Below are 27344 nucleotides of genomic sequence, written 5' to 3'. Positions count from 1 at the left end.
CCATACCCTCATGATCTATTAATCGTCAACGGCTTGAAGGGCTTCCTCAGCCGGTCTATCGGTGCAAGGCCTCCTTCCTTCTTTAACGCCGCCGGCCGCTTGAATCCCCCAAAGCCATTCGTAGTCGTGGTCGTATGTAAGCAGCTCGCCGGCCGTTCCCGGACCGGCGGTGGCTCGTTCATGTCTTGATTCTCCTTTTCAGGAGACTTCGCTCGAGGCGGGGAGCTCGAGAAGTTTGTATAGTGTTTCTTTGGCCCCGCGGTGCCCTCGAAAGCTGGTCTTACTGGTTTGACGGGCATTCTCCCCTGTCCGAGTCGGTGACCGCTGAGGCCCGGCTCAATGGCATTCGCAGGGCGCTGCGCTTGGTGCAAGTCTGGCAACTCTGGAAGCTCTTGAGCAATCGATCGTGGCTCGGGAGCTGCTGGACGATGTGTTGAGGGATAGGATGTATGCGATAAATCGGATTTGGTCCTCTTGACGAAACCCAGAAGACTCCGCTGATCAGCCGGCCGCTTCGACGTTCCCTTTCTGGGCGCGGCGGACTTCTGAGGTCCAGAGTCGTTTTGCTGAGCGGATGCGGCCATCTCCCTTGCAGCAGCCAGCATCTCCCGTGCCGCGCTTGCAGTCGTAAAGCCTGGCAGAGTGAAGTTGGAAGCACTGTTCATTGTTGTAGAAGTGTGCCAGGTGGGTATCGGCTGGGAATCGCCCTCTTCTGATGCTGAAGTTGCCTGTGCCCGAGGGCGTCTCTGTGCCCAGGGCATGTTCCTCCCACTCGCGCCCCTTTCGCCGAAAGAGTCTTCCGGATCTTCGGGCCATAAGTTGTCCTCGGGCCGTTCCATGGGCGGCAGTTCCTTGTACACCTTGTCTTGTGTTGGCACAACTTTCTCTCTTCCAAGAATGCGCCCCATCTCCTGAAGGATCCCAGGCTCAAAGGACGGACCTGTTTTCCTAAAATACGGATGAATCTCTGATGGGATAAAAGGCGATAGCTCAGTACGCTCGCCACCGTTTCCTCCATTCTGCGAGCTGTACATTGGGCAACTGAGGTAGAGGAGTGTCTGCGCACGTGTCATGGCCACATAAAGTAGCCGACGTTCCTCGTCGAGATCCTCTGACCTCGAGTGTGGAATGGATCCATTGTACACTGCTGGTACAAAGACGATGGGCCATTCAAGACCCTTAGCTGCGTGAATAGTTGAGATGGTCACATTCGGCTTGTTCTCCGCATCTCCCTTTTGCTGCGCATCCGACGCTAAGGAGACGTTTGCCAAGAAACGGCCCAAGGCGTCATTTTCTTGCACCTGCTGGACTCCATCGATCACTGGAAGACGATCCTCCTCAGCTGTGGCGTTCAAGTCTCGCATAAAATCGCCCGCCAGACTGATGAATTCCTGAACGTTGGCCCATCGCGTCTCATGCTCTTCGGGGTAGTTCTCCTGAAGGTATCTCTGGAAGTTGAGCTGTGAAAGCAGATTCTGGATAAGGTCGACCAAGTGGTAGTATGGACTCCCGGTTGGAGGCTCTTCAATCTTCCTTCTGATCCCAGAAATCAGTCTCAGAAGCTCTGCGCTAATCTTTTGCTCCATGGCCTTCTTGATATTCGTCTTTGCCTGGCGCTCTCCCCGGCAATGCTTATTTAGCACCACCCAAACACTGAGCTTGGAGCTCTCGGCTTCCTCAAGAAGGGACTTTATAGTTGTGTCTCCAACGCCGCGGCGGGGAACATTGATGATGCGGGCCACTGCATCATTGTTGTCGGGCTGGTGAATGACACGCAGGTAGTCAAGAATCACCTTAACCTCAGCGCGGTCGTAGAACTTGAATCCGCCAACCATTTTGTATGCAATGCCTGCTTTTCCTAGAGAGGATTCGACGTGCCTAGAAAGCGATGCCGACCGTAGGAGAATGGCCACATCATCGTAGGTCAGCATCTTGCCGGCCATCAGCAAGGCTCTCTTGAGTTCAGACACAATCCATTCGGCTTCCACGGCTGAAGACTTTAGTCTCCGGAGAACCGGTCGTGTGCCTTTGTTGTGGATAGGTAACAGGACCTTTTGGTAACGCTTCTTGTCTTGCTGGATAACCTTCAGGGAGACATCCAGGATTGCTTGGGACGAGCGGTAGTTTTCCTCCAGGGAGATCTCGTCCGCTTTGGGATAGTCCTTTAGCAGACGGTACAAGTTCTTGATCTCGGCGGAACGCCAGCCGTAGATGCTCTGGTCCGGATCTCCCACAATGGTTATTCGTTCTCGTGCCTGAGCAAACAGCCTCATGAGTTCGTACTGAATGCCATTGGTGTCTTGGTACTCGTCAATGAGTACAGCCTGGACGTTGGCAACGCAAGAAGGGTGCTTTCGAAGTAGCTCCACACACTTAGTCAACAAATCGTCGTAGTCCAGCAGATTCGACCGTTCGAGATGGCTTTGGTACTCGCGAAAGCATGTTTCCAAATCGCGATTCTCGGGTACTGGTTTGCCGTTCCGCTTTACTGGTGCCTGATTGTCACCCCTAGCCTTCTTCTTGCTGATCCATGATCTTGCAGCAGGAGGATCGACTGATAGCTGTAATCGTTTGCAAATCCTCTGGATGACGGCTCTCGAGTCTCCATCGTCGGCAATGGCGAACTTTTCATCAAGCCCTATACGCTTGCCATAGGCAGCCAGGTAGCGGCGAGCAATACTGTGAAATGTGCCGAGAACAATCTTCTTCCCGCGGTCATCTCCAAGGGCCTTGCAGATGCGCTCCTTCATCTCCCGTGCGGACTTGACCGTGAAAGTGGCGACAATCATGTCAGTGGGCGCGTATCCAACATTGTCCACAAGCCAAACGACACGAGATGTCAAGGTGTGCGTCTTGCCACTTCCAGGGCCAGCCAGGATGGCGACGGTGGCATTCTTGGACGTGACGGCGCGACATTGTGCTGGATTCAATGTCGCAAGGATGGATTCGGCCGGGCCTGGGGCCGAACTTGACGAATTCATTGTCGTAAGGCGATCATTGGCAGGAAAGGGAAGTGAATTGCAAATATTGGTATACAGAATGCTGTCCAACAGTGAATGCTCCGCTCGATTAACGCCTCCCGATGAAGAGGGTCGCGTCTCAGGGCTCAGTTGACGCGTCTGGCGGTTGCTTGATTGTGGCACCAGCACCCAGGTCAATATCGCGGTACCTGTGTACCCGGCACGACATCAGGTGATCCCTCACGTGGGTGGAGGCCCCTGCCAAGGATACCTCGCCACGCACGTGCATCCGCAGATCCGCAAACCTCCGCGACCCACCTGCAGCTCGCACTGAAGCAGCAGGGGAACACTCCCATACCGGACCGCTAAACTCTCGTTGATGGCTTCTTTGTTCTTACGACTCAACTCATGAATTCAAAGTCACCCACTGAGACATGAACCACGAATCCCACCCAGCCACTGGGTGACCCGACGATTCAGTTTGGCTTCTTCCGTTGCTTCGATGCTCTCCAAGCGCCCAGGCAAAAGAAGCCCTATTGCGGCAATCATGGGCGAGTTTCAATAGGCGGTGCAGTCACACCTCGGATCCGGATGCATTCGCCGATGGTTTGTCGGTTGAGCTCCGCGGGGTGAACACCACAGTCCCCTTCCTCTAGAGTCTATGCCAAAACCATTATGCGTGGCTCTGATTCGACAAGCTGGCTCTTGTTTCTTCGATCAACAGTCCCATCCCGCCGTTTCCATCACACCCAGACGTGCCAGACCGGCAACGACCGGCTGGAAGGGTGTAAGGGACCACGGAACGCTCCACTGGGCAAAGCGAATAAGCATCGCTCGGACAAAGTCTGTTTTCCTCATTGTTGCTTTGATGACTCGCGAAGGGTTGTTGTCTACCCGCCGAAAGCGAACGGACATTCACCCGTGCTCGCCCAAGGTTTTCCCCTCCGTCGTGGATGAGAAACAGGAGCAACTCAACTCAACGGCACGAACGGGCAGAGACAAAGTCAACGTTCCATCGGTTGATGTCGCTCGATGGCAGAAGAGCAGCGTCGGTCCTATCACGGTGATGAAGTTACGATCATCACGCTTTAATGCTGTCCGCAATGTGAAGTCACACTTGGGCAGAGATCCCATTCGAGGACGCCTGTGATGCGATGCTCCAGAGGGCAAGGCCAGTGCAATAACGTTGTGCCCTATTGCAGCAGCTCATGCGGTCAGAACGAGATAGTGATGGGGCCAATGCAGGGATGGCCTTCCCGCTGCCGGGACTTGGGCCTGGAATTGGGGGACTGGATTCGCTTTGCATGTGTCCCCTTGGACAGTCGAGACTGAAGAGACGTGAGAGACAGGATGAGAAGCGAGGACGACAGGCGGAACCACCTGAACAGCTGACCTGGGAACCGCTCCTCTTTTTTCACCACTGTTCACGACAGACCACGGTGATTCCGACTCTCAATGGTCAACCAGTTTGGGGCCATGGCAGGGCATGGCAGGACATGGTTTATTGCCCTGCGAGGACGAATTGAGTTGCCAGAGTTCTTGTTGAATGACAATGAAGGGTGGCACGGCGCGGGGTTGGATCAACTTGGATGTGACGGAGCAATCCAATCATGCCCCCGGCAGCCATCCTCGGCGCTTACGCCCCCTGCCATCACGTCGATCCGTCCAACCACATCTCGGGAAGCCCTTGATGCTCCCGCCTCCTCTGCAGACGACATTAATAGCCACGAGCCATTTTGGGCGCTATTTTATCGTCGCCATCATGCGAGTGCGACCGCTTCGCAGGCGTCGTGCCTGGGTGTTCAGCAAGTCAGAGTCCAGAGCACACGGTCAGCGCCAATCTCGACGCACTGCCGAACTTCACCAGCCGCTATATACCCTTTGTACGCCGCATATCCGTGCCTTTCCATGTAACTTCTCCATCACAATGTGTTTCGGACCCTCCTCCAGGAGGTAAGATCATCAAAGCTGGATTTGACTTTTAAAAAGAGTTGCGGTGTCCTCACCACCTCACCATGAAACCCGTCCAAGCCCTTCTTAACTCGTGTCCTCGACTTCACTTCTTGACCTTCGTTCTTTACTTCTTCTTTTGCAGCAGCCACATCACACTTGCAGCCCCGTCACCGTCTGTCCTGGAGACTCGCAGCAATAACAACCCGTTGAACATTGATTGGGATCCCGCACCATCACCAGAGGACGGACCGCCTGCATCTGCAAACGCTCTCAGAGACCCTGCATATCTCCCTTACCAGATCGGCGCCATCGTCGGTTCCTACGGAGTATCATTGGTGCTGGTCGCCGGTTTGTTGCTCGTACTATCGAAAAGACGTCGTGAGGCCCTCACTGCCGGTGACGACGAGGTGAACTTTGAGGGTGGACTTGAAGAGCCACTCGACGATCCAAAGTCACCCCCGAAACTCACCCTTGAGGTGCCGAGTTCGCCCAGGAGCATTCCCCGGAGCCCCGTCCGCAACTTTTCGTATCCCGGTGCCGAGGAATACCAGACGTCGGAATATCCAACTCCCCAGACCCCTTACGTCAACCCAACACCAACGTCGACGCTTCAGGCGCCCGGAATAGACTTTACCGTGGACCAGAGAATCGTCGCCAAAGATAAGAAAATGGCGCAAACGCAACTTGAGGAGATGTACAAGTACGTGATGGAGCAGGAGGAGGCCAAACTTCAGGGCATCAAGCTGGAAGGGTCACCGGTACTTTCGGCCAACCCTCAGCTACCAACGCCGACGAATGCCAGCTTTAGCAAGTCGTCCCTGAGGAAGGAAAAGCACAAGCCAGGCAACCTGAACTTGGCAGAGGAGAAGCCAGAGAAGAAGCAGTCGAGAGCTTCATCCATCTTCTCGGCGCTGCGTTCTCCTAAGAAAGACAAGAACGTCCGGGGTATCAGCATTTCGTCACCCATCATGACACCCATGACGGGAACTTTCCCGAGACAGGAGGCGCAAGAGATGAACGCCATACCGCCGCGGCAGTACGCACCGCCCCCGCCCCCTCCGGTGCCCATGAGCCAGATGCAGATGCCGTACGGAGTACACCAGCACAACGGCCAGGTATCACCCGTCAGCCCTGACCACTCCCCGGAGAGCACCCAGAGCATCGACGAGCGGATCGGCGGCCAGATCCCCATCGGTCATGTCCGCAAGCCGTCTGCGGCGCCCTCCGAAATGGACCCCAACTCCGCCGTCTCGGAGCGATCGACCGCGCCGCTCATCGGGCTCCCGCAATCCCCGAAGCCGGGCGCCCGATTCAGCTCCACCCTACCCTCGTCTCCGAAGCCGGGATCCTCGTTCCAGCTCCCCGCCTCGCCCCTGCCAGGAGCCGGGTTCCGGTCCAAGGCCCCTTCGGCAGTCCGCACTGGCGGATCCCTGCCTCTGCGCGCGTACGAGCCTGCTCTGAGCTCACCGTCGCTGGCTTCGCAGACCACCAAACAGACCGTGTTCACGCGCACGGGACCTTTGTCGCCGTCGGGAGCACGTACGCCGGCTACTGGCATGGCGGTGCCGTACTCGCCTTACCAGCCTTTCACGCCCTGCGTGCCCATGACGCCGTCCCTCATCACCAAGGCTGACCGGAAGAGGATGAAGAAGCTGGAGCCTAAGACACCAACGTTGGAGATGGTCAGGAGTGATGATGACATCTGGTAAACAGAGGGTTGTCGGGCAGGTTTCCGGGAAGTTAGAAAAGGAGAGTACGGACAGGGGGCAAAATACCCATATAGACTGTGGACAATGCAAAGCAGGGCCTGGCGGGCGACCGTAGGGTAATGTCATGATGAAATGTTCTTTTCCCCTTTTTGTAAATGGGATGAAGGAGAGGGGAATCAGAGAGAGAAGAGAGGATGAGGAAGAGAGAGACGTTTCTTGGCGTTGTCTCCTAATTGGATCTTAGTTTTCTTTCATCGGATTTCTATCGCACATACGCAAAATACCATTTTACATAGCAAGAAAGGGAAAGATGAGGGGTTCCGGTTCAATGATCAGAGTTTATGACAAGAGTCAGTACGCGCAGGACAGAGGGAAGACGATCTGTCATGCCCTCCTCTCTGGAACGAGACGATCCACGGATAGCACCCAGGTATTTAATGATTAAGTTTTTATTTTCTGCCCTCCTTCTTCGCTCGCATTCTGCAATGCTGCAGTATGCAATTCAGGGTTCGTGCCATGCGTGTCAAGGACGAATAGGCGTTTCAGATGGTCCAGACGGAGGGTTGAGGGATTGTCTCTAGTGTCTCGGATGAGGGAGGGGTAATAAGTAGTACTCGATTGGTTCAGTCACAGTGAGAGATGAGGGAGCCAAAGAGAGTCTGTTGATCGGCAGGCAGATGGTAGGCACACTAAAGGCTAACTGATGGCTGTCAACGTCACCAGTGAGGGGGACAGATACTGTTCAGACTTTGAGCAGTTTTGCTGGGTCTTTGGGAGTTGCTAAAGACGTTGAAGCACGAGGTCCAACGGGCCGGAGGGATGGTTAGAGGCCAAGATCAAGCACCCGCCAAGCGTGTTTGCGGGGTGCGTGGGTGGGATGCTTGGCCTTTCTGCATTCTTGGTGATGTTGTGGCAGGCTCAAGCAGGGTGAGTCGCAGCCATGCTCCATTGTGAGACACTCGCTGAGGCGCTGGATGAGAATCAGAAGGACGAGGTGTGCAAGGTGTATTGTGTGTGTAATGGACGGGGTAGGGGACTGAGTGTGGGCACTGAGCGTGAGCAGCAGAGACAGGCACACACGCACATTGGTAGAGACGGGCGAAGACACCTCACGGTCCACGAGTCGAGGACACGGCCCTGGTCTGGAAAAGAAGCATGAAGCACCAAAACGACCGTGACGAGCGCGCGCGCGCTTGCGAGGGGGAGATAAGAGGCATATCCGGACACGAGAAACACAGCTGGAAATTTGAAAGAGCGCAAGAGAAGGAGGAAAGCGAGGAGAGACAGAAACCGAGGCGCCACCGGTGAGCAAGGTGATTGATAGTGGAAAAGCCACAGCTGCTTTCAGCCTTTCAGCACCGGAGATATTGGAACTAGCGAGCTCTACTAGCTTACGGCTGATGTCTCTCTCGAGTCTTAATCTAGTGAGGGCCGCTGGGGGGCGAAGTCTTCTTTTCCGTTTCTTTCTTCAGGTGTCTTGCAGGTTTTTGTGATCCGGCGACCCAGCGCTACGGCGAGCGCCGGTGAGTCTTGGCTCATCGAGGGTCGAGGTACGGATACTTTAAAGATCAATAGCAACTGAAGAGAAACGGGGGCATCGCAAATGAAAAGTGTGGAGACGTAAAAAGGCTAGGGCAGAAAAATGCCCGTCGTCATCATGGGACACCCATCGAGCTGAGCTGGAGTATGAGCGGTGATCCTGGCTGGCTGGTGTTTGTGACGAGGAGGAGCTGAGCAACTTGAGATCCCTACGAGTACGGATTCAGGCAAGAAGCGATGAGCAATGAGACTTTTACATGGAAACGGGACGGATTTGTGAGCAGCGCTTGCAGTATCTACCTACTCGCAGTCCGCATTGGAATTCCATAGGAGTTCAAGATTCGGTATCAAGCGATAGTTTCGGTCCGTAACCGTAGACAGCATGTGGAAGCGTTGGGCTACCAAGGCGTTCCCGGCTCGCGGGTGGCCCCCTCTCATCCGAAGGGTGAACTCTCACACACTTCTCTCACTCTTGACTTGCCCGTCATGCCTTTTTGCCAGTTTCTACGCGTGCCACGGCGCAGTGTTGCTTGGCGGTAAGTGGCGTTTCTGGAGTGGGGAAGCCTGGAAGATGAGCGATGCGTACCTATGGTGAGTGAGCAAGTGAGCAAGTGAGATTGTGTGTGAGAGGAGGGTGAAAGACGCTTGCCACTGTGAGAGTTAGAGAGGGCGGCCGGCGCGGTGTTCCTGGTCCCCCGGGGCTCCATGACCAGGCCCATCCGGCATCTCCCAGCGCTGATCCAAGACTCAGAACTGCCCTTTGCCAGACTTTTGGCGTCCCACATCGTTGCGATCGAGACTGTGAGACTTGCGAGTGTGAGTTCTTTGCTCATCTGTCTTCCCTGGCCTGGCCTGGCCTGGCACGCTTGGATGAGCACCTAGGTATTGAGTGATGCCCAAGGTAAGGTCGGTACCTGAAGGGGAGTCAGGGCAGGCGGGCGAGCGGGCAGACGGGAGGAAGGTATCGTCTCATATTAGACAAGGTGTGAGGATACGTACCTGCTGTCAAAGTGCGAGTGGACCTTCCCCGAATTGCCAGCCGGCGGGATCATTGCCGGCAGCCGTCAGTATCGAGAGTTGGGAGGACTTTCCCTTAATAATTCATGAAGCAGATGGTGCAGACCTGGCAGGAAGGAAGTGTTGGCAGCAGCATCCAGGGTTTGTAGGGCAGCGAAGCAGGGACGAGTCGGCGGCGGCAGTACATACGTAGGTACATTTGATGGTGGTCAACCCAAATGTGGGAAGGAGTTGGTACGGACAGCGGGCGGGCTACGGGTCGTAGAAGGTGCCTAGGACTGGTCCTTCCTGCGTCGAGTCTAAGGGTAGGTACGATCCACGGCTGATTGGTGGCAGCCTGTAGGAACTGAGGAAAGCACCAAGGTATGGAGTAGGTACTTGGTGCGAATACGTACCTGACGAGATGGATCATTGGCAAGGACGGGCAGGGACGGGTGGTGGTCTGGGCTCCTGCGGTCTCTGGGCTCATATCAGGCGTAGTTTCTAGATAATCGTACGATGCTCCCCCGTTCCCTTCCCTCTCCCCTTCTCTGCTTCCCTCTTTCGCTCTCCCTCGACCCTCCCACCCGATTTCGATTTCGATTTCGATTCCCGATTGCCTGCCCTCCACCCATTGACTGGCACTGCCAAACCGCAATTGAGCATCTCGAATTCTTCGTCAGGATATCCGTACAGACCAAGAAAAAGTACGACTCCAGAATAATCTCTCTGCACTGCACGTTGAATGTGCATGCATCGGAAAGGAACATCAAGCAACCACAGAGTTCCCCGACACGCACAACTTGACATCCCCGCCCCTCTTTCTCTTCCCTCCCTCGACGCTCGACCTGCAGTCTGGCCCTGAGAGCAGTGGCCCACCCCCAGCAAGTCCCGTCAATTCGCTGCGTCGCATCCGTGAGAGGAAAAATAAGGCGCCGCAAAACCAGACCAGCGTCATACGACTTCGACCCTCTCGCTTGTTTTCCCTCTGGGTCTCTCCGTTCTGCCTCCCGGCTGACACCACTCCTCCATCCCCATCTGTCCATCGCCTTCTGCCGACAGTCGTACGACCAGACATTCTTCCCGCTCAGCACCACGCCGCTGATTGCCGTCAATTGCTCTCGCATTCCCGATACCTCACTCCCTCACCCTGCGGCCTCGTCCACCGCTCCCGTCGCTGCTCGCCGGCCACTCACATCGAGTCCCGCTCTAGATTCCGGGACCTGGCCCCCATTCCCAGCGCCGAGCGCACCCAAAGAATCCCAGGCCCGTCCCGACTTCGATGAATTGAGCATCAGCCCATAAGTGCATATTTTGACCGCTCTGCAACATGGCGGACCAGGATCCCAACGCCTTATTTGGCCTCGACGACTCGAACCTCGGCGTGCCCCCGTCGTTCCTCGACGACTCGGACGGCCAGAACGTCAAATCCGACCGAACAGGATCCAGCATCGCCAACGACAATCAGGTCTACTACGACGCAAACAATTGGTCCTTTCAGGACACACCCCCGTACGACACCTACAACATCGCTGCCGTCACCACCGCCGCTGGCGCCACTCCTCTCTTCCAGACTGCCGCTCCGTGGGATTTCTCTCCGAATAACCAACACCATCAACACGGCCCTCCCGCCGTCACCTCCGGTCTTGATCACTCAACTCTCGCCCAGGCTGGCTTCTATGCCGCTCCCCCTCCCGCCCCCAACAACCAGCAATCCCATCGAGGAGGCCAACCACACACCCTCCCGCAAGAGACCCTGAGTACCCTGACTCCCGCCCAACAGGAAAAGCTCAGAAATATCGCCATGCCCGCCCATCTGCAGTATCAATCTCCCAAGAGCGAGCCGAGCCCCGGATCCGCCACCAGCGATCACAAGGCAGCAGGACTGTCGTCTCCCGATGCCCACGACTCCAGCAAGGCCAGCAGGAAGCGCAAGTCTTCGGCTGATGTCGACGACGATGAGGAGGAGGATGAGGACGGCCAGCCTATCAAGAAGACGGCCCATAACATGATTGAGAAGAGGTATCGCACCAATCTCAACGATAAGATTGCCGCGCTTCGAGATAGCGTTCCTAGTCTGAGGATCATGTCCAAGAGTGCCAGGGGAGAAGACACCACCGAAGATCGCGAGGAACTTCACGGCTTGACGCCAGCCCACAAGCTCAACAAGGCTACAGTAAGTCGTCAGGATGAAGCGTTCTGACAAGACAAGTAACTGACAATCGCAGGTTTTGAGCAAGGCCACCGAGTACATTCGCCATTTGGAGAAGAGGAATAACCGTCTCTGCGACGAAAACCATGCCATGCAGAACAGAATCGCCGCCTTTGAGAAGCTTTTCATGGCTGGCGCGATGAATGGTGCCATGAGCCCTCTCCAGCAACCGCCGACTCCCATGCAGTACCCCCAGGATCAGTACATGAGCACCCCTATCGGAACGCCGCGTGGCGAGTCTGCACAGGGCATGATTCCTGTGCCTGACGACATGAAGCGTATCATTTCTGCTCAAATGGCGGCCGGCCAACCTTACCCCATGCCACAGCAAAACTACCGCGGAAACCCCAACGTCATGCGACAACAACAGATCCAGCAACAGCAGCAGCAGCAACAGATGCAGCAACAAGGACGATGGGGCAACAGCAGTCAGTACTTCGGCAAGCTGATGGTCGGCTCGCTGGCCGGCCTCATGATTGTCGAGGCTGTGCGAGAGAACGAGCAGAGCAACGACACGCCCGAAGGCCGCGGTCTCTTCGCCCTGCCCATCCAACTGCTCAGCTATCTCGGATCGACTTCTCACATGCACATTGGCGGCTACTACATCTCTCCTGCCCAGATCATCTCGCATCTGAAACTTTTGTTTTTCCTTGGCACTTGCTTGTGGGTCTTTGTGCCCTCGCTCTTCGTTCCATCTGAGGGGAAGCCCAAGAAGGCGCAACGTCTTCGGGAGTCGCTTCAGGCCGCTGGTTCCGTTGCATCCCCAATTCACGTCCGTCGCCAAGCTTGGTTGACTGCAATTCAGACCGTCTGGGTTCCTCAGCACAACTTCTTCCTCGAAGCTGCCGCTCTAATCATGAAGACGATGAAGTTAAGCATGCGCAACGCTATCGGTGTCCACGGCTACCAAATGCTCACCGGTCTCACTGAAGAGCAGGAGGCTGCTCGTGTCAAGGCTTGGTCAATTGCGTTGGATGCCCAGCTTGCAGGAGGCGACGTTGAGATCAACAAGAGCCGACTGACCCTTACCCTCCTGGCATCAGGCACCCTTCCCGATACCCCTTCCCGACTGATGCTCAAGGCTCTTCACGTCCGTGTCCTTCTTTGGGATCTTGGTGCCAAGGGACTTCACAATATCGTTGCCAAGAAGGTCGCCCGCTCCCTCTGGAACGAGGCGAGAAACCAGAACCGTGTTCTTTCGCAGCTGCGCCGTAACTCTGAGCAGGTCGATGATGATCTCCCCGAGCATCTGGCTGCCCTCATCGAGCAAGAATGCGACGACGTGCTCAACAACAGCGTTGTCCAGCGGGCCTACAACCTGGCGTGGAACTTGTCGACTACCGAGGGAGTTACCGAGCACAACGACGGAATGGACACCGTTGTCGACGACCAGGCTGTCCGATCCCCACTGGATGCTGTTGCTGCCTGGTGGTCGAGCCAGACCATTCAGCGTGCCTTGATCACCAGTCTCGAGGCAAGCAAGGATGATGGTGATGCCCCGAGGGTAGTGTCAACCTGCTTGACCACCGCCCTCAAGACAGCTCCTATCGGCTCCGGTGTGCAGGCACGCGCTCTTGTGGCCCGCGCCGTGCTTGTTGACGAGAAGCGAGGAGCCAACATTGCCGCCGCTCTCCAGAACATCAAGCCGACCAGCGAACAAAAGTCCCTCAGCAAGATTGCCGCCATCATCGACTCGTCGTCTACCGCCCAATCGCCCGATGTCCAGATGGCGCTCGACTGTGCTATGGCTATTGCCCACCTTCAACGTGCCAAGCTGGCCGCCACCCCATCACAAAAGGGATTCGGAATTATCGAGAAGATCGCCCGCCCCAGCGCTACCGCCAACATGTCTCTCCTTGGATGCACCGCTCTCTTCAAGCTTATGGAAGAACTATACGCACAACAGTCGTCTTCTGACAACTTCAGCACGTCTCTTGAGCGCGTCGCCGGCAGTCTCCGTATCTGGATCGGCAGCGCTCCTGGCGAAAAGTGTGGTCTCGAGCAGGACGTCCGTCACAAAATGGTGGACCGCTGCCTCAGCATCACTAAAAGTGTTGTCGGCATGGAGACCGACACGGGCTACGGTAGTATGAGCGAGTGTGAAGAAGATGGGTGCTGAGGGAGGTGTATGTGTTGTGGTATATTCAGAGGCGGTATCTCCCCTTATTTACATACTTAGTAGATGCATCTTATTTCCTTTATATTGTTGTACTTTCTATGGATAGGGCAAAGGGCTCGGCGTCACTATTGGGGAGGACGTATGTCTTGGACTGGCGTTACTTTGCAAGGGAAGCAACGAGACTTACGGCTGGAAAAGGATGGAACCAGCGGATTTTGCATGAGCAGAGACGGGACGTCGCATCTGACTGAGATTGAACTCTCGCGCGGACTGTCACGGAATGGGACAGAACAAGGAGACGGACGGTGTGGTTTGGGGATATATACAAGTCGGCTCAAAAAGTTGCGATGGAAAACTTTCTCTTTCTCTATAATATGCGGGCTAAGGGGCCTGCCATTATGTAGAATCAATATCGACGATTTTTCGTTGCATACAAAACTGATATGTTATCTGGAGTTTGTACGTGGGCGACGGTGAGCTGCAGCGGGGGGAGGGAGGACACCCTGGAGCTTTGCCCCATTCCAGTCAGCTGTCTCCGTGAGGGTTGCAACGAGGGGTATGTCACTCCGTCATGGAGGGCACAGGCGACTTTCCTCTTTCAATAGGACGTGTTGTTACTACGCTCTGCTCAAGTCATCGAGCATCGAGATAACCAGAGGGTTTGATGAGAAGTTGAAAGGAAAGCATACGATGTCTGGTGTTTTGAAGACGACACTGACGTTGATGGTGTTTTTCAGGACCATATGGAAAGACTATGGATGGGACTGGGCAGTGTTTAAGAGGAGACGCTGGGGTGAGGGCAAGGACTCGAAGAGAGATGCATCATATGGTAAGGGATGAGATGGGCCGAATTGGATGGAGAATCAGTATGGAGTAAGTACTCTCTCTGCATTCGCACACCTTTGAGCAAGGTAATTCGGAAGGCCGAGTACATCGAAGTGCTGCAAGTTTATCGGCGTCTCTCGGTGCGGCAGTCGAGGGAATGAATCCGCTTTTTGCTCCCTTAGGCACACGGCAAGGGCCCTGGGCTTCAAGTGATCGTGGGTACTTTAGGTACGTCTCCACCTTTCAAAGGTGCATGAGACCGGGACCCCCCAACCCGGCCAAAGATACCGGCACGTTAAACACGACAACAACACACTGCACACTGCACAGGATGGACCTTGGCACCCACCACACACCTCACGCTTTCAACAAGGGACGGATGTCTAAGGGAGGGGAGATGGACAGTCACACATTTCGACCTGCACTAGACACACTAGAGACTGCTAGCAGCAACGGTCGCTAGACTTATCGGATCCGAACCGTCAAACCCAACGTCCGTCCGTCCTTTTCCTTGTCCCGCCCGGCACATGATCGCCTGAATGGGAACGGCGACAGGGCCTTTTGCCAGGTTATCGAGGGAGGTTACAGCAATGGCCTGCTGGAACGGGTCTCGAGTGCCGCCCGACATGTGAGTTGTTATCAGTCCCTTGAAGAATACGCATAGCAAATGAATATCTGACTCCCATGTCTATCAGTCTATCTACAATATCATGACGCGGTTAGCAGCAATATTGGACTGCCAAGTCATCCCTCGCTTCTGATTCATCTCGATATCAAAGCTACCTTATCATCCCAATTTCAGCATACCCTGAGGCTGAATTCAATAACGAAGCCCAAAGCACTGACAAGTGCCAAAGCTGGGGAAATGTCTTGGAGGCGGGTGCTTAGTCCTGTGGTTTGCCACGAGCTGGGCGCTTGTTCGAGCGAAGTATCTGCGAACACCCCCGACAACCTAGCTCGCGCTTCTCATCCTCCCTCTCAGCATCAAATCGGAGCCCATCCTGCCGAGGGGAATACGCCCTCCCTCGCGGTCATCGCCCTCCAAAACTCCAAAAAGCTAGCACTGGCCTGCCCAATGGCGATAGCAACTGACCCCAAATTGCAACTCCCCGCATCCTGATGGCAACCACACCACAATCTCTAAATCCAATCAGATACCGACATCACCGGGCGCCATGTGACGCAAGATTGCATCTGGCAAGGGCGAATGCTCATCTCTCAGACTGGCTCGTCACTTTCTCTAGAGACGCGAGAGTTGACCGCTTGCTGCCTCGCGTGCCTCGCTCCCTTCGCCGGGCCCCTCAGGCCTTCTCTTGCCCTCTCCGGTCTCTCTAGTTCGCTTCTCTGCCCTGATTTTCCATCGAGAATCGAGTATTCATGCCCCCCCCCCCTGGTCTCCTCACTTGGGAATACCACCTGCCAGCTATCCAATGTTGCGCAGCCCTTCAGGAGACACGGACAAATCATCGCGTCCAAACCATCGGCATACTTTCCCCTTCCCGTAGGACCGGCATTATGATGGCCAGGTACCCGTCCTGTTTGTTAGTCAGAAGCTCGGCTAGCTCACAGGAGCTCCAAAGAACATGGAGGGGAAGACGATGTCCACGAGCCACGAGCTCGTCGAGGCGGGCCATAAAAGAGAGGGTGACACGCCATGTTTGCCCGCAGTTCTCGAGCTTGGAAGCTTGAGTTCACAGACTGATTGCCCACGATGCCTCGTCACTCTCGTTCTGGCCTCGAGATGCCTAGACGCTCGTTCTTCGCCGTCTTTGCTTTGATTTCGTTCGTGCTGCTCGTCACCATCAGTCTCTCCCAGCTAGGAACCCGACAAGGTGCCACCCTCAAGTTTGAACGCAATGCCGACGGAGAGTGGCATGCCAAACCCAAGACGCGTGCCGCGGCGGGCGACAAGTACCTCCTTGGTGTTGGCAAGGCTGACATCACCGGCCCTGTCGTCGAGATTGGCTTTGCAGGGTACGCTGATCTGAGCCAGGTTGGAACCGGCTTGAGACAGCGGATCTACAGCCGTGCTTTCATTGTCGGGGATGTGAGCAAGCCGAGCGATCGCTTCGTCTATCTTGTGCTAGATACTCAGAGTGGTGACACGGCCGTTCGCAAGGGCATCCTCGAGGGTGTTGCAGCTCTTGGTTCGGGATACTCCGTGTATAACAAGAACAACGTTGCCGTGACCGGTACTCATAGCCACGCTGGCCCAGGAGCTTGGTTTAACTACCTCCTGCCGCAGGTCACCAGCTTGGGTTTCGACAAGCAGAGCTACCAGGCTATTGTTGACGGTGCAGTTCTCTCCATCAAGAGGGCACACGAGTCTCTACAAGAGGTACGCTGGTCATCTTCGAGAGACTCGCCAATTGACTAACATTCCTAGGGATACCTCGACGTCGGAACCACCGAAGTCACTGACGGCGCCATTAACCGCAGCTTATATGCCTACCTCAACAACCCCGCGGCAGAGAGGGCCAAGTACAGCGCCACCACTGACACGACACTGACCCTCCTTCGCTTCCAGCGCGCCTCCGATGGCAAGAACATGGGTGTACTCACTTGGTACCCAACCCATGGCACCTCGATCCTCCAGAACAGCACGCACGTAGCGGGCGACAATAAGGGTGTCGCGGCGTATCTTCTCGAGAAGGACCTCGCGAGTGACGCGAGCGCCGCACCAGGCTTCGTAGCCGGCTTCAGCCAGGCGAATGTGGGTGATACCACGCCCAATGTACTCGGCGCCTACTGCGATGACGGTTCCGGCCAGCAGTGTAGTCTGGAGAACAGCACCTGTGCCGACGGCAAGAGCCAGTCGTGCCATGGTAGAGGCCCCGCGTTCCAAAAGTTGGATCTGGGTATCTCGAGCTGCTACGAGATTGGACGTCGTCAATACGCCGGTGCCAAGTCTGTCTATGTAAGTGATCAGCCTGATGCGGGATCCAACATGGCTAATGCTCCTTGTTAGAATGCTCTTGCTACGACTTCCACTCCTGTCACTGGCACCAGCGTCAAGTCCTTCCACTTCTTCCAAGACATGTCGTACTTCAAATTTCCCCTCGCAGACGGCACCATCGGCCAAACCTGCCCTGCTGCGCTCGGCTACTCCTTCGCTGCGGGAACTTCGGACGGACCCGGCGCCTTCGACTTCACCCAGGCCGACTCTGGCACCCCCGATGCCAACCCTCTCTGGGCAGTCGTCTCCGGTCTTCTCAGAACACCCAGCGCTGAGCAGGCTGCGTGTCAACAACCGAAGCCCGTGTTGCTAGACGTTGGTGAGATGAGTACCCCGTATGCTTGGAGCCCCAATATTGTAGACATTCAGATGCTTCGTGTTGGACAGCTGGTCATCGTCGTTGCTCCCGGTGAGGCTACGACAATGAGTGGGCGGAGATGGAAGGCTGCTGTCAAGGAGGCTGCGAAGAGTATTATTCCTAATGATCCTGTTGTTGTCCTTGGTGGTCCCGCCAACACCTATGCCGTAAGTTTTGCAAGCTTCCTTCTCTTGATAGTCACTGACAGTTTCCAGCACTACATCGCGACCCCCGAAGAGTACGCCATCCAACGCTACGAGGGTGCGTCGACCCTCTTCGGACCCAATACTCTTCCAGCCTACATCAACCTTACCGTCTCCAACATCGCCTACCTCTCCCCCTCTTCCACGTCCACACCCGCAGCGGGTCCTTCGCCTCCAGACAACCGAGCCAACTCCCTCTCCTTTATTACTGGCGTTGTCGTAGACGGTGCGCCAGCAGGCCGCTCCTTCGGACAGGCCATCGGACAACCGTCGGCGTCGTATACTCGCGGTGCGGTAGTCAATGCCACGTTCCAAGCCGCGAACCCGCGGAATAACCTTAGGCTCGAGGGCACGTACGCCGCGGTCGAGCAGCTACAGAGCGGAAAATGGGTGCAGATCAGGACCGACGCGGATTGGTTCCTTGTGTACACTTGGACGAGAACGAATTTCTTGCTCGGGTATAGCGAGGTTGTGATTAGTTGGGAGACTGGGACGAGTGACGGGGCTGGCCCGGGGACGTATCGCATCAAGTATTATGGTGACTCGAAGCCGTTGATTGGGAGCATCTCGGCTTTCGAGGGGACGAGTGGAAATTTCACGTTGGTTTAGGGGAGGGCCAGAAGGGTGGTGATGATTATGGATTATGACGGTTGGGTTTTCGTAGTGATGAATCGTAATGTCTTTTTCTCACGAATACCTACTGCCCTAGTTCTTCCAAAGTTGAAGCTGACTCTTTCCATCGCTCGTTGGTCAGCCAACCCATCTTGCACAATGAGGCAGTAACATCCGGGTACGTACTTCTTCATATATTCAGCAGGCGGCCTATCACCACTCAGCCTGCCTCCAGTTGGAACCACGAGGGCTCCTCAAGGATAGGTACATAAGCACCTCCCACCCCTTCGCCCGAAATCATTCAACGGGCTACACTCTCCATCAGCATCCACCTCCCAGCCTGATTGCAAGCGTGTTTCTGGTGAGTCCACTGCCAGTTTCATTTCCGTCCAAAGTGGACTAATGGCTGACCAGGTACTGGAGCATTTCAAATTCAAGCAGCCTAACATGGATTCCGAAGAGTCTGAAGGATCTTGCTCCTCGATAAACGGTAGCCTCTGTGACATGTGCTGGGACTTTATAGTGTTCGACGACAGCGACGACAAGTTCTACGAGGGCACGAACTGTAACGATGAGCCTCCCCTGCGGCATTCGGAAGCGCAGAGCGATACAATATTCTTGAGGCCCACTTTTTATTGGGAAGACACAATACCCGACTTGCCCCTGATGGCTGAATCCGCTGCTGATGGGTGCCGTATGTGTGGTTTTCTTCGGGAAGAGCTCATACGACAGAAAATATGTCACGTTGGCGACATTCGTATCGGTGCGGGATATCTGTTTGGAGGACAGGGATATGAGCTCGAGATCATCGACACAGATCCTGGCTTGGCCTTCTGGAGATGCGTTGTCTACGCGGTCAAAAGAACGACCAACAATCTTGACAAGGTACACCGAATTGCAAATCTTTATTTTGACATCGAGTCTAGCGACCGTAAGTTCTTCAACAATTTTTGCTTTGACTGGACTCTGAACTCCACGTGAAAGGTGATTTGCTCCAATGGCTGAGGGTGTATGCGAAGCCCGCCCCCGGACCATTGGACCCGGCCAGCGTTGAATGGCTCCAGTTACAGCTCCGAGAGTGCGACGATTTGTGTGACCATGGAAAGCCAGATACGCCATTCTTACCCACCAGACTGATACATGTCGGTCAGAACGAGGATGACGCACCTCGACTTGTCATCGTTGAAAACATGCTCGAATCTGATATGATCGATGCTCTCGACTATGCGACACTGAGCTATTGCTGGGGATCCAAAGAAGATGCTCTCAAGCAGACCAAAACCACAGAAGAAACCATCTTGACCCACTGTCAAGGGATACCTCTTGACTCCTTAAGTCCCGTCGTACGGGACACCATCAAGGTCTGCAGGGCGCTCGGTATATTCTACCTCTGGGTTGACGCTTTGTGTATCATTCAAGAAGACAATGTAGACTGGGACCGAGAGAGTCAAATGGTGGGACAGATCTACCATTCTTGTTATGTGACTATTTGCCCTCTCTCTTCACAGTCTTGTCTTGAAGGCTATCTCGGACCACGACCGCAGGGTCTTGAAGTTGAATTTCAATCATCACGCCATGAACATATCAGAGGTACCTACAGACTTATTCTTTCATCGACAAACATCGACGCAGACATATTGGAGGAGTTGGTAAGCAAAACACCAGTAGTTCATAAAGATCTTGAGCGATCCGCTTGGGATCGAAGGGGCTGGACCTTTCAAGAGAGTATTCTTTCACCCCGCATGATCCTGTTTGGGCCCAACATGGGCCATTTTATCTGCGAAATCCAATTAACGTCCGAGAACGGATACATCGACTTTAATAGGATCTATGGTGAACTACAAGTCATGATAAGGAGAGCTTTTGGAAAGCTTTCCAAGCAGCCGGAGCGCTCAGCGACTACCAAGATGGGTGTGTACGGCAATTGGCGTGCTGTTCACGAGGTCTCGAAAAGAGCCTGGACATATCCCGAGGACATACTCCCCGGACTTGCCGGTATCGCTCAGGCATTCGCAACACTTACGGGCGACACATATCTGGCAGGCTTGTGGAAAGACGATCTACATATCCAGCTGCTTTGGTACATTCCACGACCACCAGCGGGTGAATTAGCCTCAGTTGTGCACAGCTTGCAGCACACAGATCCGTACATCGCGCCATCATGGAGCTGGGCTTCACAAACAGCGTACCAGGAGGAGTTGACGGAAAGAGAAATTATTACAGAGGGAATCGAGGTGGAAAAAGGAAATTGGTCACGCTTTGAATCTTTCAAGTCAATGCCTTGTCATAACAGGCTCGACTTTGCGTTGGTAGACTACCACATGGATCTCCGAGGTAGCAATCGCTTTGGGGCGCTTACTGGAGGCTTCCTTCGATTGAAAGGTAGAATATGCCCGTTTCCCTCAGACGTCAGAAGGGAGCTGAAGCCCCACAGTGACTGCCGCCCATTGTACGGTCAGTTTTCAGGCGGCGTTGGAACTTGCATGCTCGATTGGAACGTCAACGAAACCTCGGTACAAGCGCCGAAGAGTATGCGATTATTATTGGTATCGAGCTGCTGCTCGGCAACAGTGAGCTGGAAAAACCTGAAGCATAGGGCGAATTGTGACGACGAAGACTTTGACGATTGGGTGCCGAGTGATGCGGAAGTTGGCGGCATGTCATTTCCGGACGGTAACGAGACCATTGAGACATGCCGATACTGTGCGAATCCGACGCACAAGCGTACTGGATATGGCCTTGTGATTCATCCTGCGGAAGAGCCTGGATCCTATGTGAGGGTTGGAGTCTTTGTGATGTTTGCACATAAAGGGGGCATGGATCTCTTCAAGGATGAGGCGGAGGAGATAAAACTCATCCAGTTTGACTCCTATCTTTATATACTTTCGAACATGCTGTCAAGATATCCTTCAGACTGGTAGATCTTTCTTTGATATGAGGATGTCATTGTCAGATTCTCAGGGCAAGAGCCTGGCTTCGTTACGGGAAGATCGTTTGATCTTAGTACTTTCTCGAAAGACACCGATGAGGTGATGTCAAGGTCTGCGCGATCCTTGGCTCTTATCGGGATATCTAGATACCTTAGCTTACTCTATCTTCCTTGCCACAAAACCGGTGTCACTGAGATTATTGGGTAATTGAGTTAGTAGTCACCCACAGGCTAAATATCAATATTGATGAACCAAGATCATGTAATCCCTTTGGCGCTCAACTCATGTGTCACCAAGCCATTCTGGGGAACTTGAGCGATTGACGAATTTATTGAATGCTGAGCAATGCGACATAGCTACTATAAGAGTCCTGGAACTCTGTGTTTGTGAAAGAACTCCCAGCTCTCTATATGTCTTTGGCACTCACATGCATCCTTTCCTCACTTTTCTCTCTTTCCCTTTTTGCCCTTTCCTCCATCTCACCTCTTGAGTACTCGTACAAACAATCCTGCGAGCCACCAAGAGAAACATAGCCTGGGGCCAGAGCGAGCATACTGGGTCTTGGAAGTTGCGAGTGGCCGCAGGGCTTCCTAAGTTAGCACGCTTCCCTACCTCATGGATCGCGCGGCATGCTGGCATTCCAAACAGAGTCAACTCTACTCAGCTTCTCACAGCCTGCCTAACTAGCGTCCTTGTGCCGCCAGCCCTGTCTTACCTGGAAGATGCTTGCTTCTTGAGAGAAAATACGCTGAGGTATCGGCGGCGAAGACCGAGATCGGCAATTATGCTACAAAAAGGGGGCTTCGGGGCCCGGTCAAAGTCGATTGCACGCGTGCTTTCCAACGTTGCAACGCGAGAACCCACTCCTCCTCCTCCTACCTGGTCCCTTGCTCAGCACGTCACATACGGATAGACTAGAAGAGAGCTAGAAAGAAGTTCCTACACTACGAAAGCTTAACGTTCTCAATTACTGAAAACAACAGTCGTCGCTATTTCATTTGTCGGCGGCAGGCAGACTCATCATCGAAGAGTGGCTTATCTTTGTCTTGCACTTCAGCCGTACTGAGGCAGTTGCCTCAGATGGAGTTAGCTGTCTCTAGAAGGGGCTGAGGGTTGAGACAATCTGCAGGCTTTGGGAAAAAGCCCCGCGCTTCGTGGAAATTGACCACCGATAGGACCACCGACGGTTTGCCTGGTGAGTGACGCCTAAGACAGAGCCAATTCTGGACCATCAACTAGGTAATGGAATGGACCATGGAGGATGCATGCTGTTCCTCGTTGATGAACACCATGGGTGCGGATACCTAACAGCGTGTGAGCAGATTCACAAGCACGCTATACACGTGGCGTCGAGAGCGTCAATACCCTGGCCGATTGAAGGCGGGAATATCTGCCCCCCTTGCCGTAGGGAGCAATGGGCGACCATGTTTCAGTCACGATGCTGATGAAGAGCAACTCCTCTTTGAGAAGTTACTTATGACCTGAAAGCCCCCAGTGAATTTGCTCCTGGTTTAATGCTTCTTCTCCCCTTTTGACGCTCTCCGCGGAGTAGATGTCGAGTTCACTGCCCCGAAACCCAGCCCCTGTCCAATTTCTACTTGTAACCAAGGTTCAAACCTTATTCCTGCTGACAGGTCCCCCCCAGCAATAAGCCAGGCCGCCGCCGAACGAACGGAAACATGCGGGCCTCCTTCGAGCAAAATGCCTATCGATACCTGATCTGCAGTCTGCTTCTGCTGCTCAGCGGCTTCCGCCAAGCGCACGCTACGTATTACCTCAACCAGGCCGACGGGTACGATTCACTGCCGTCATGTGCCGAGCCGCCCATCAGTTCCATTGTGCGGGACATGGTGGCGGGGTGCGGTGATGGCGGGAAGACGACGTCGTATAGCTGCTTCTGCACGGCGAGTTCCGACAGGTTTAGGGAGATTATTGCGACGTCGGTTGCGAAGAATTGCGGACGGTCTGGGGTCGAGGTTGAGAGCGCGACGAGCGTGTTTGACGCGTATTGTCAGATGGAAAAGACTGACAAAGTCACTACTTGTGAGTGCTGCCCTGATTCGATCATCGATTTGGTGTGACTCCATGCTGATGTGAAGATATTCAAGCTGCAACTGAAGTGACCTCAACATCTGCAACTGCGACCTCGGCGGTGGACACCGCGTCTGCTTCACCAGTTAGCTCTGGTGGCCTCACGAGTGTTGCGTCACCGACGTCGTCTTCATCACCGGCTACCTCAAACTCCACCAACTCTGGCATATCCACCGGTGCGATTGTTGCCGTGAGCGCTTGTACTTCTCTCGTGGCTATTGCCCTGTGTGCTGCAGCCTTCTTCTTGTGGCGCCGGCGACAGAAGCGCTTGCGACCTGGCCGGGATGCGCATGGCCCTGTTTACGAAGTCAATCATCCGGGCGAATTGGATGGGAGTCAAGAAGCATCTCATGGCGCGGGGGAGTACTATGCCAAGCCGGAGTTGGAAGCCAGGAGCGCTGTGAGGGAGATGCATATTGAGCCAAAAGCTAGGAGGCATCAGTTGGCTGAGCTACAGTGATGTGCGTGTTGATGTCTGGAGCTTGAGTGAGTAAATGGTCACCAACGCAACTCCACCTGATTATTTCTAAGTATACCCGAGTAGACTCGAGCAAAAGTCACTCACATGGTATTGTAAAATTCACTTGGTGCATTGAACTTGACCTGGTAGACTTGTGGCCGAATTCACACAAGGGCGCTTTGAAGACATTATTACATTATTAGACAAGCTACTCTACAATTACTTTAACGTGATTAGACAGCGAATCCACCAGAGTTCTTCTGTCTCGGCTCGCCAGCTGCCTCGAACGTGCCGTTCGGCAGCAGCCTCACACCCTGCGCTGTGCTACCGCCGGGTGCAGCCCAGGTGACATTCGTGCCCAAGCTCGCAAGGTAGCTCGTGGTGCTGTTGTCGTAAGCGTACTCGAAAGCAGCCGTGTTGGGGGTCAGCTGGTCGTGGAAGCGAGGCTCGGCGAGGGCTTGCGACACGGTCAGGTTCCTGTCGAGAACGTTGTGGATGTTCTGGATAGTGGCGGTGATGATGCGGCTGCCGCCGGCCGAGCCGATAACGAAGTAGAGCTTGCCGTCGGGGTGCTCGACAATGACGGGGGAGATGGAGGAGAGGGGACGCTTGCCGGGACGGACGTAGTTGGCCGGGCTGGGGACGAAGCCGAAGGCGTTGCTGGAGCCGGGAATACTGAAGTCGTTCATCTCGTCGTTCATGATGACGCCCGTCTCGGGGACCATGAGCTGGGAGCCGAAGAGGAGGTTTACAGTCGTGGTGAGGGAGATGGCCATGCCGCTGGCGTCGGCGACGGCGATGTGCGAGGTTCCCGGGGTCTCGAGGGACTCAATGCCCTCTGGGTTGTAGTAGGACACGTTATATGTGCGGAAGTCGGAGATCTTGGAGCGGATTTCGGCGCCGACCTCGGGGGAGATCATGCTCTTGGTGTAGGCCGAGAGACCGTCGACAAAGGACGGGTCGCCGAGCTCGGTGCGCTGGCCGTAGGCGAAGCGCATGGACTCGTCCAGTCTGTGGACGGTGTTGTTCCGCGAGGCCGGGTCGCCGAACCCTTCGTATCCGCTGACGATGTTGAGAGCGCTGAGGGCGACGATGCCGCCGGAGGGGGCATTGCAGGCCGTGAGCTTGTAGCCCCTGTACGAGATCTGCGCGGGCTCTCTGATGGCGACGGTGTAGTTCTTGAGGTCGGCCATGGTCATGGTGCCGTTGGACTTTGACAATGCGGCAATGGTCGCGTTGGCGATGGCACCGGTGTAGAAGGCGTTGACGCCCTCCTTTGCGATGACCTCAAGCGTGTCGGCGTAGCGCTTGCGCGTGATCGTCTCATTGAGCTTGAGGAGGGTGCCGTGCGGCGCAAAGTCGATGGCCCATGACGGATCATCGGTCAGGAAGTTGCCATTGGGGGTGACTGACTTCATGTATCTGACCAAGTCCTCGTTGACGCGCCAGCCATAGCGGGCGACCTTGACCGCAGGCTCGACTACCTTTGACCAAGGCAGCTTGCCGTACTTCTTGTGCAAATGCTCCAGGCCGCGGAGCTCACCAGGGACACCGCTGAGAAAATCGCCAGGTCAGTCTTGGTGTCGCTTGTTTGCCCTGTCGCAGAGATTCAGCTTACCTAGCGAGACCTCCGTACAAGCTGGCTCTCGTGTTGTTCGTGTACATGTTCTCGTAGGCGGCGGCCGGGGCCGTCTCTCTGAAGTCAATGAACTCGTAGGTGCCATTGCTCGACCTCACGAGCATGAAACCGCCGCCGCCGATGCCGCTGTGGTACATGCCAACGACACCGACACAGAGGACGGTGCCGACCGTCGCGTCGGCAGCATTTCCGCCCTTCTTGAGGAGCTCGGTACCGATCTTGCTGCAGATGTCGGACTCTGAGGCGACGGCACCCAGCTTCGGGGTCGTGCTGTGGCTCGGGGCCGCGAGGGTGGACTGGATGGTGATGCCGAGCAGGAGCTGCGCGAGGGCAGCGGAAGTCAGGGAGAACTTCATGATGAGCCGACAGGGATTTCAAACAAGCTTCGCAAGGTGTCTCGTCTAATTCACAGCTCGTCGAGAAGGAACAGCACGGTGTGACTAGAGGTCCTAAGGGAAAGCAAGCAGCAGTATTGGGACCAAGAACGGCCTGGCAGAACCGAGAGAAACAGGAAACCATCAAGGTAGCCACGAGAAGAAGCTGCCAACGTTTAATATGAACGGAAAACTTCACGCTCTATGGCGCAATCGAGCAGACTCGCCGACTTCGCCCACAAACCAAGGAGGTTATGGACCCGACAGGTTGGGGGGAACGTGGAAAAGGCTCATGGCTTCATTTCGGTAGCCTGCAGATCACCAACGGCAGCCGCTGTACCCTATCGCAATCGTTGGTAATGTCAGATGTGCCCCGTTTCCGTAGATAGGGAAAACCCGATTGCGGAATTGAAAGATGCTGTGTCAAATCGTCCCACGTTCTATCTAGCTTCCCCGCGTGTGTGCCTGTCCGCCTCGCCGTTCAGCAGCAGGGCCCGGCCCGGTTCGTGACGTCGAGCTTCAAAGTTCGGTGAGCTACCAAGGTGTTACTGCAAAGCATCAGCGACCTCTGGAGTCCTGGACTCTGTACCTAGCCACTAGCGCGGGCAGTCTGCAGGAAACCTGCATGGAAGCCAACATGGAGCCAAGAAACAGCGAGTCAAGTGCGTGAGTGGCTGGGATTCGGCGTGCAAACAGTAAGTCAGAACTGTCAGTATCCGAGTCTTCATTGGTTATCTGAGGGGGAAGACCGAGAGAGGGAAATGTTTTGGAGAAATATCGAGCGAAATGCCGGGAGGAATCCACTCCGCAAACAATAGGGCGGGGTTCACCTGAGTTCTCCTGCCAATTCCGGATAGCTCACGGCAACCCCGGTATCGCCGGGAGGAGGCATCCCAGTTCACCGTGGGTCGGATGGGACAGGTACGCGGCGCGCCAAGATAACGAAGCTTACAGTTTATCATTGCTTGAGCTGTCAAGTTGTTGGTTGCACGCGCGGTTCCATAGATAAACTTATTACTATATTTCGATTGTTGTCATTTCATGTACTCTAGTATCTATAACTGCACTTATCTATGTGCTCCTCATACGATGATGGAACCAATGACTTCGCTATACTCAACTCTCTAGCAAATGCCAATCTTGAGTAGCAGGCTAACAAACAATTCAACACCCCATTAACCTCACAGCTGAAGCTTTTGAGATTGAGTCTGAATGTTTTCATCACTTTCGCAGTAATATAAGCTAGATTTAACTTAATCTGAACCATGATTTACCGCCATTACTGTTTGCAATCGCGATACACAGGTGAACGGACTCCACACAAGTTCCGAGAAACCCGCATTTGAAGTTTACCAAGAATCTAGTAACCATCAGCCGCACGTGTGTAACGAAACTACGCGGCCGCAAT

At 54.7% G+C, this 27344-nt stretch overlaps 12 protein-coding genes across 12 annotated transcripts; 8 read left to right on the top strand and 4 right to left on the bottom strand.

The window, feature by feature from the left end:
- Positions 1-8: 8 nt before the first annotated feature.
- On the bottom strand, positions 9-2981 carry CPAR01_12454 (UvrD/REP helicase; the record flags this gene model as incomplete). Its single annotated transcript, XM_060496710.1, has 1 exon — positions 9-2981. The coding sequence occupies one exon, from the start codon at positions 2979-2981 to the stop codon at positions 9-11; it is 2973 nt and encodes a 990-aa protein (XP_060344243.1).
- A 640-nt stretch (positions 2982-3621) lies between these two features.
- Positions 3622-4110, top strand: CPAR01_12453 (uncharacterized protein; the record flags this gene model as incomplete). Its single annotated transcript, XM_060496709.1, has 1 exon — positions 3622-4110. The coding sequence occupies one exon, from the start codon at positions 3622-3624 to the stop codon at positions 4108-4110; it is 489 nt and encodes a 162-aa protein (XP_060344242.1).
- An 865-nt stretch (positions 4111-4975) lies between these two features.
- Positions 4976-6622, top strand: CPAR01_12452 (uncharacterized protein; the record flags this gene model as incomplete). Its single annotated transcript, XM_060496708.1, has 1 exon — positions 4976-6622. The coding sequence occupies one exon, from the start codon at positions 4976-4978 to the stop codon at positions 6620-6622; it is 1647 nt and encodes a 548-aa protein (XP_060344241.1).
- Positions 6623-7059: 437 nt separating this feature from the next.
- CPAR01_12451 (uncharacterized protein) lies at positions 7060-7203 on the top strand (the record flags this gene model as incomplete). The annotated part of the gene is made up of 1 exon (XM_060496707.1): positions 7060-7203. The coding sequence occupies one exon, from the start codon at positions 7060-7062 to the stop codon at positions 7201-7203; it is 144 nt and encodes a 47-aa protein (XP_060344240.1).
- A 528-nt stretch (positions 7204-7731) lies between these two features.
- On the bottom strand, positions 7732-7839 carry CPAR01_12450 (uncharacterized protein; the record flags this gene model as incomplete). Its single annotated transcript, XM_060496706.1, has 1 exon — positions 7732-7839. The coding sequence occupies one exon, from the start codon at positions 7837-7839 to the stop codon at positions 7732-7734; it is 108 nt and encodes a 35-aa protein (XP_060344239.1).
- Positions 7840-9254: 1415 nt separating this feature from the next.
- On the bottom strand, positions 9255-9647 carry CPAR01_12449 (uncharacterized protein; the record flags this gene model as incomplete). Its single annotated transcript, XM_060496705.1, has 1 exon — positions 9255-9647. The coding sequence occupies one exon, from the start codon at positions 9645-9647 to the stop codon at positions 9255-9257; it is 393 nt and encodes a 130-aa protein (XP_060344238.1).
- Positions 9648-9676: 29 nt separating this feature from the next.
- CPAR01_12448 (uncharacterized protein) lies at positions 9677-10462 on the top strand (the record flags this gene model as incomplete). The annotated part of the gene is made up of 2 exons (XM_060496704.1): positions 9677-9864; positions 10105-10462. 2 exons carry the CDS (start codon positions 9677-9679, stop codon positions 10460-10462), a joined length of 546 nt encoding a protein of 181 aa, XP_060344237.1.
- Positions 10463-10487: 25 nt separating this feature from the next.
- On the top strand, positions 10488-13488 carry CPAR01_12447 (helix-loop-helix DNA-binding domain-containing protein; the record flags this gene model as incomplete). Its single annotated transcript, XM_060496703.1, has 2 exons — positions 10488-11333; positions 11386-13488. 2 exons carry the CDS (start codon positions 10488-10490, stop codon positions 13486-13488), a joined length of 2949 nt encoding a protein of 982 aa, XP_060344236.1.
- Positions 13489-16024: 2536 nt separating this feature from the next.
- CPAR01_12446 (neutral/alkaline non-lysosomal ceramidase) lies at positions 16025-21363 on the top strand (the record flags this gene model as incomplete). The annotated part of the gene is made up of 7 exons (XM_060496702.1): positions 16025-16651; positions 16700-17230; positions 17282-17794; positions 17843-18429; positions 18645-18706; positions 18768-19373; positions 19427-21363. The coding sequence occupies 7 exons, from the start codon at positions 16025-16027 to the stop codon at positions 21361-21363; spliced, it is 4863 nt and encodes a 1620-aa protein (XP_060344235.1).
- A 793-nt stretch (positions 21364-22156) lies between these two features.
- CPAR01_12445 (uncharacterized protein) lies at positions 22157-22482 on the top strand (the record flags this gene model as incomplete). Its single annotated transcript, XM_060496701.1, has 2 exons — positions 22157-22270; positions 22384-22482. The coding sequence occupies 2 exons, from the start codon at positions 22157-22159 to the stop codon at positions 22480-22482; spliced, it is 213 nt and encodes a 70-aa protein (XP_060344234.1).
- Positions 22483-23051: 569 nt separating this feature from the next.
- CPAR01_12444 (uncharacterized protein) lies at positions 23052-23923 on the top strand (the record flags this gene model as incomplete). Its single annotated transcript, XM_060496700.1, has 2 exons — positions 23052-23415; positions 23481-23923. The coding sequence occupies 2 exons, from the start codon at positions 23052-23054 to the stop codon at positions 23921-23923; spliced, it is 807 nt and encodes a 268-aa protein (XP_060344233.1).
- A 233-nt stretch (positions 23924-24156) lies between these two features.
- Positions 24157-25918, bottom strand: CPAR01_12443 (gamma-glutamyltranspeptidase; the record flags this gene model as incomplete). Its single annotated transcript, XM_060496699.1, has 2 exons — positions 24157-25477; positions 25542-25918. 2 exons carry the CDS (start codon positions 25916-25918, stop codon positions 24157-24159), a joined length of 1698 nt encoding a protein of 565 aa, XP_060344232.1.
- Between the last annotated feature and the right edge of the window lie 1426 nt (positions 25919-27344).

The sequence above is a fragment of the Colletotrichum paranaense genome, assembly GCF_030867605.1.
Source record: "Colletotrichum paranaense strain IMI 384185 chromosome Unknown Scaffold_11.1, whole genome shotgun sequence".
In the NCBI taxonomy this organism is placed as follows: domain Eukaryota; kingdom Fungi; phylum Ascomycota; class Sordariomycetes; order Glomerellales; family Glomerellaceae; genus Colletotrichum; species Colletotrichum paranaense.
The sequence above is the reverse complement of the archived record's forward strand: the minus strand, read 5'-3'. Positions and strand labels throughout refer to the sequence as shown.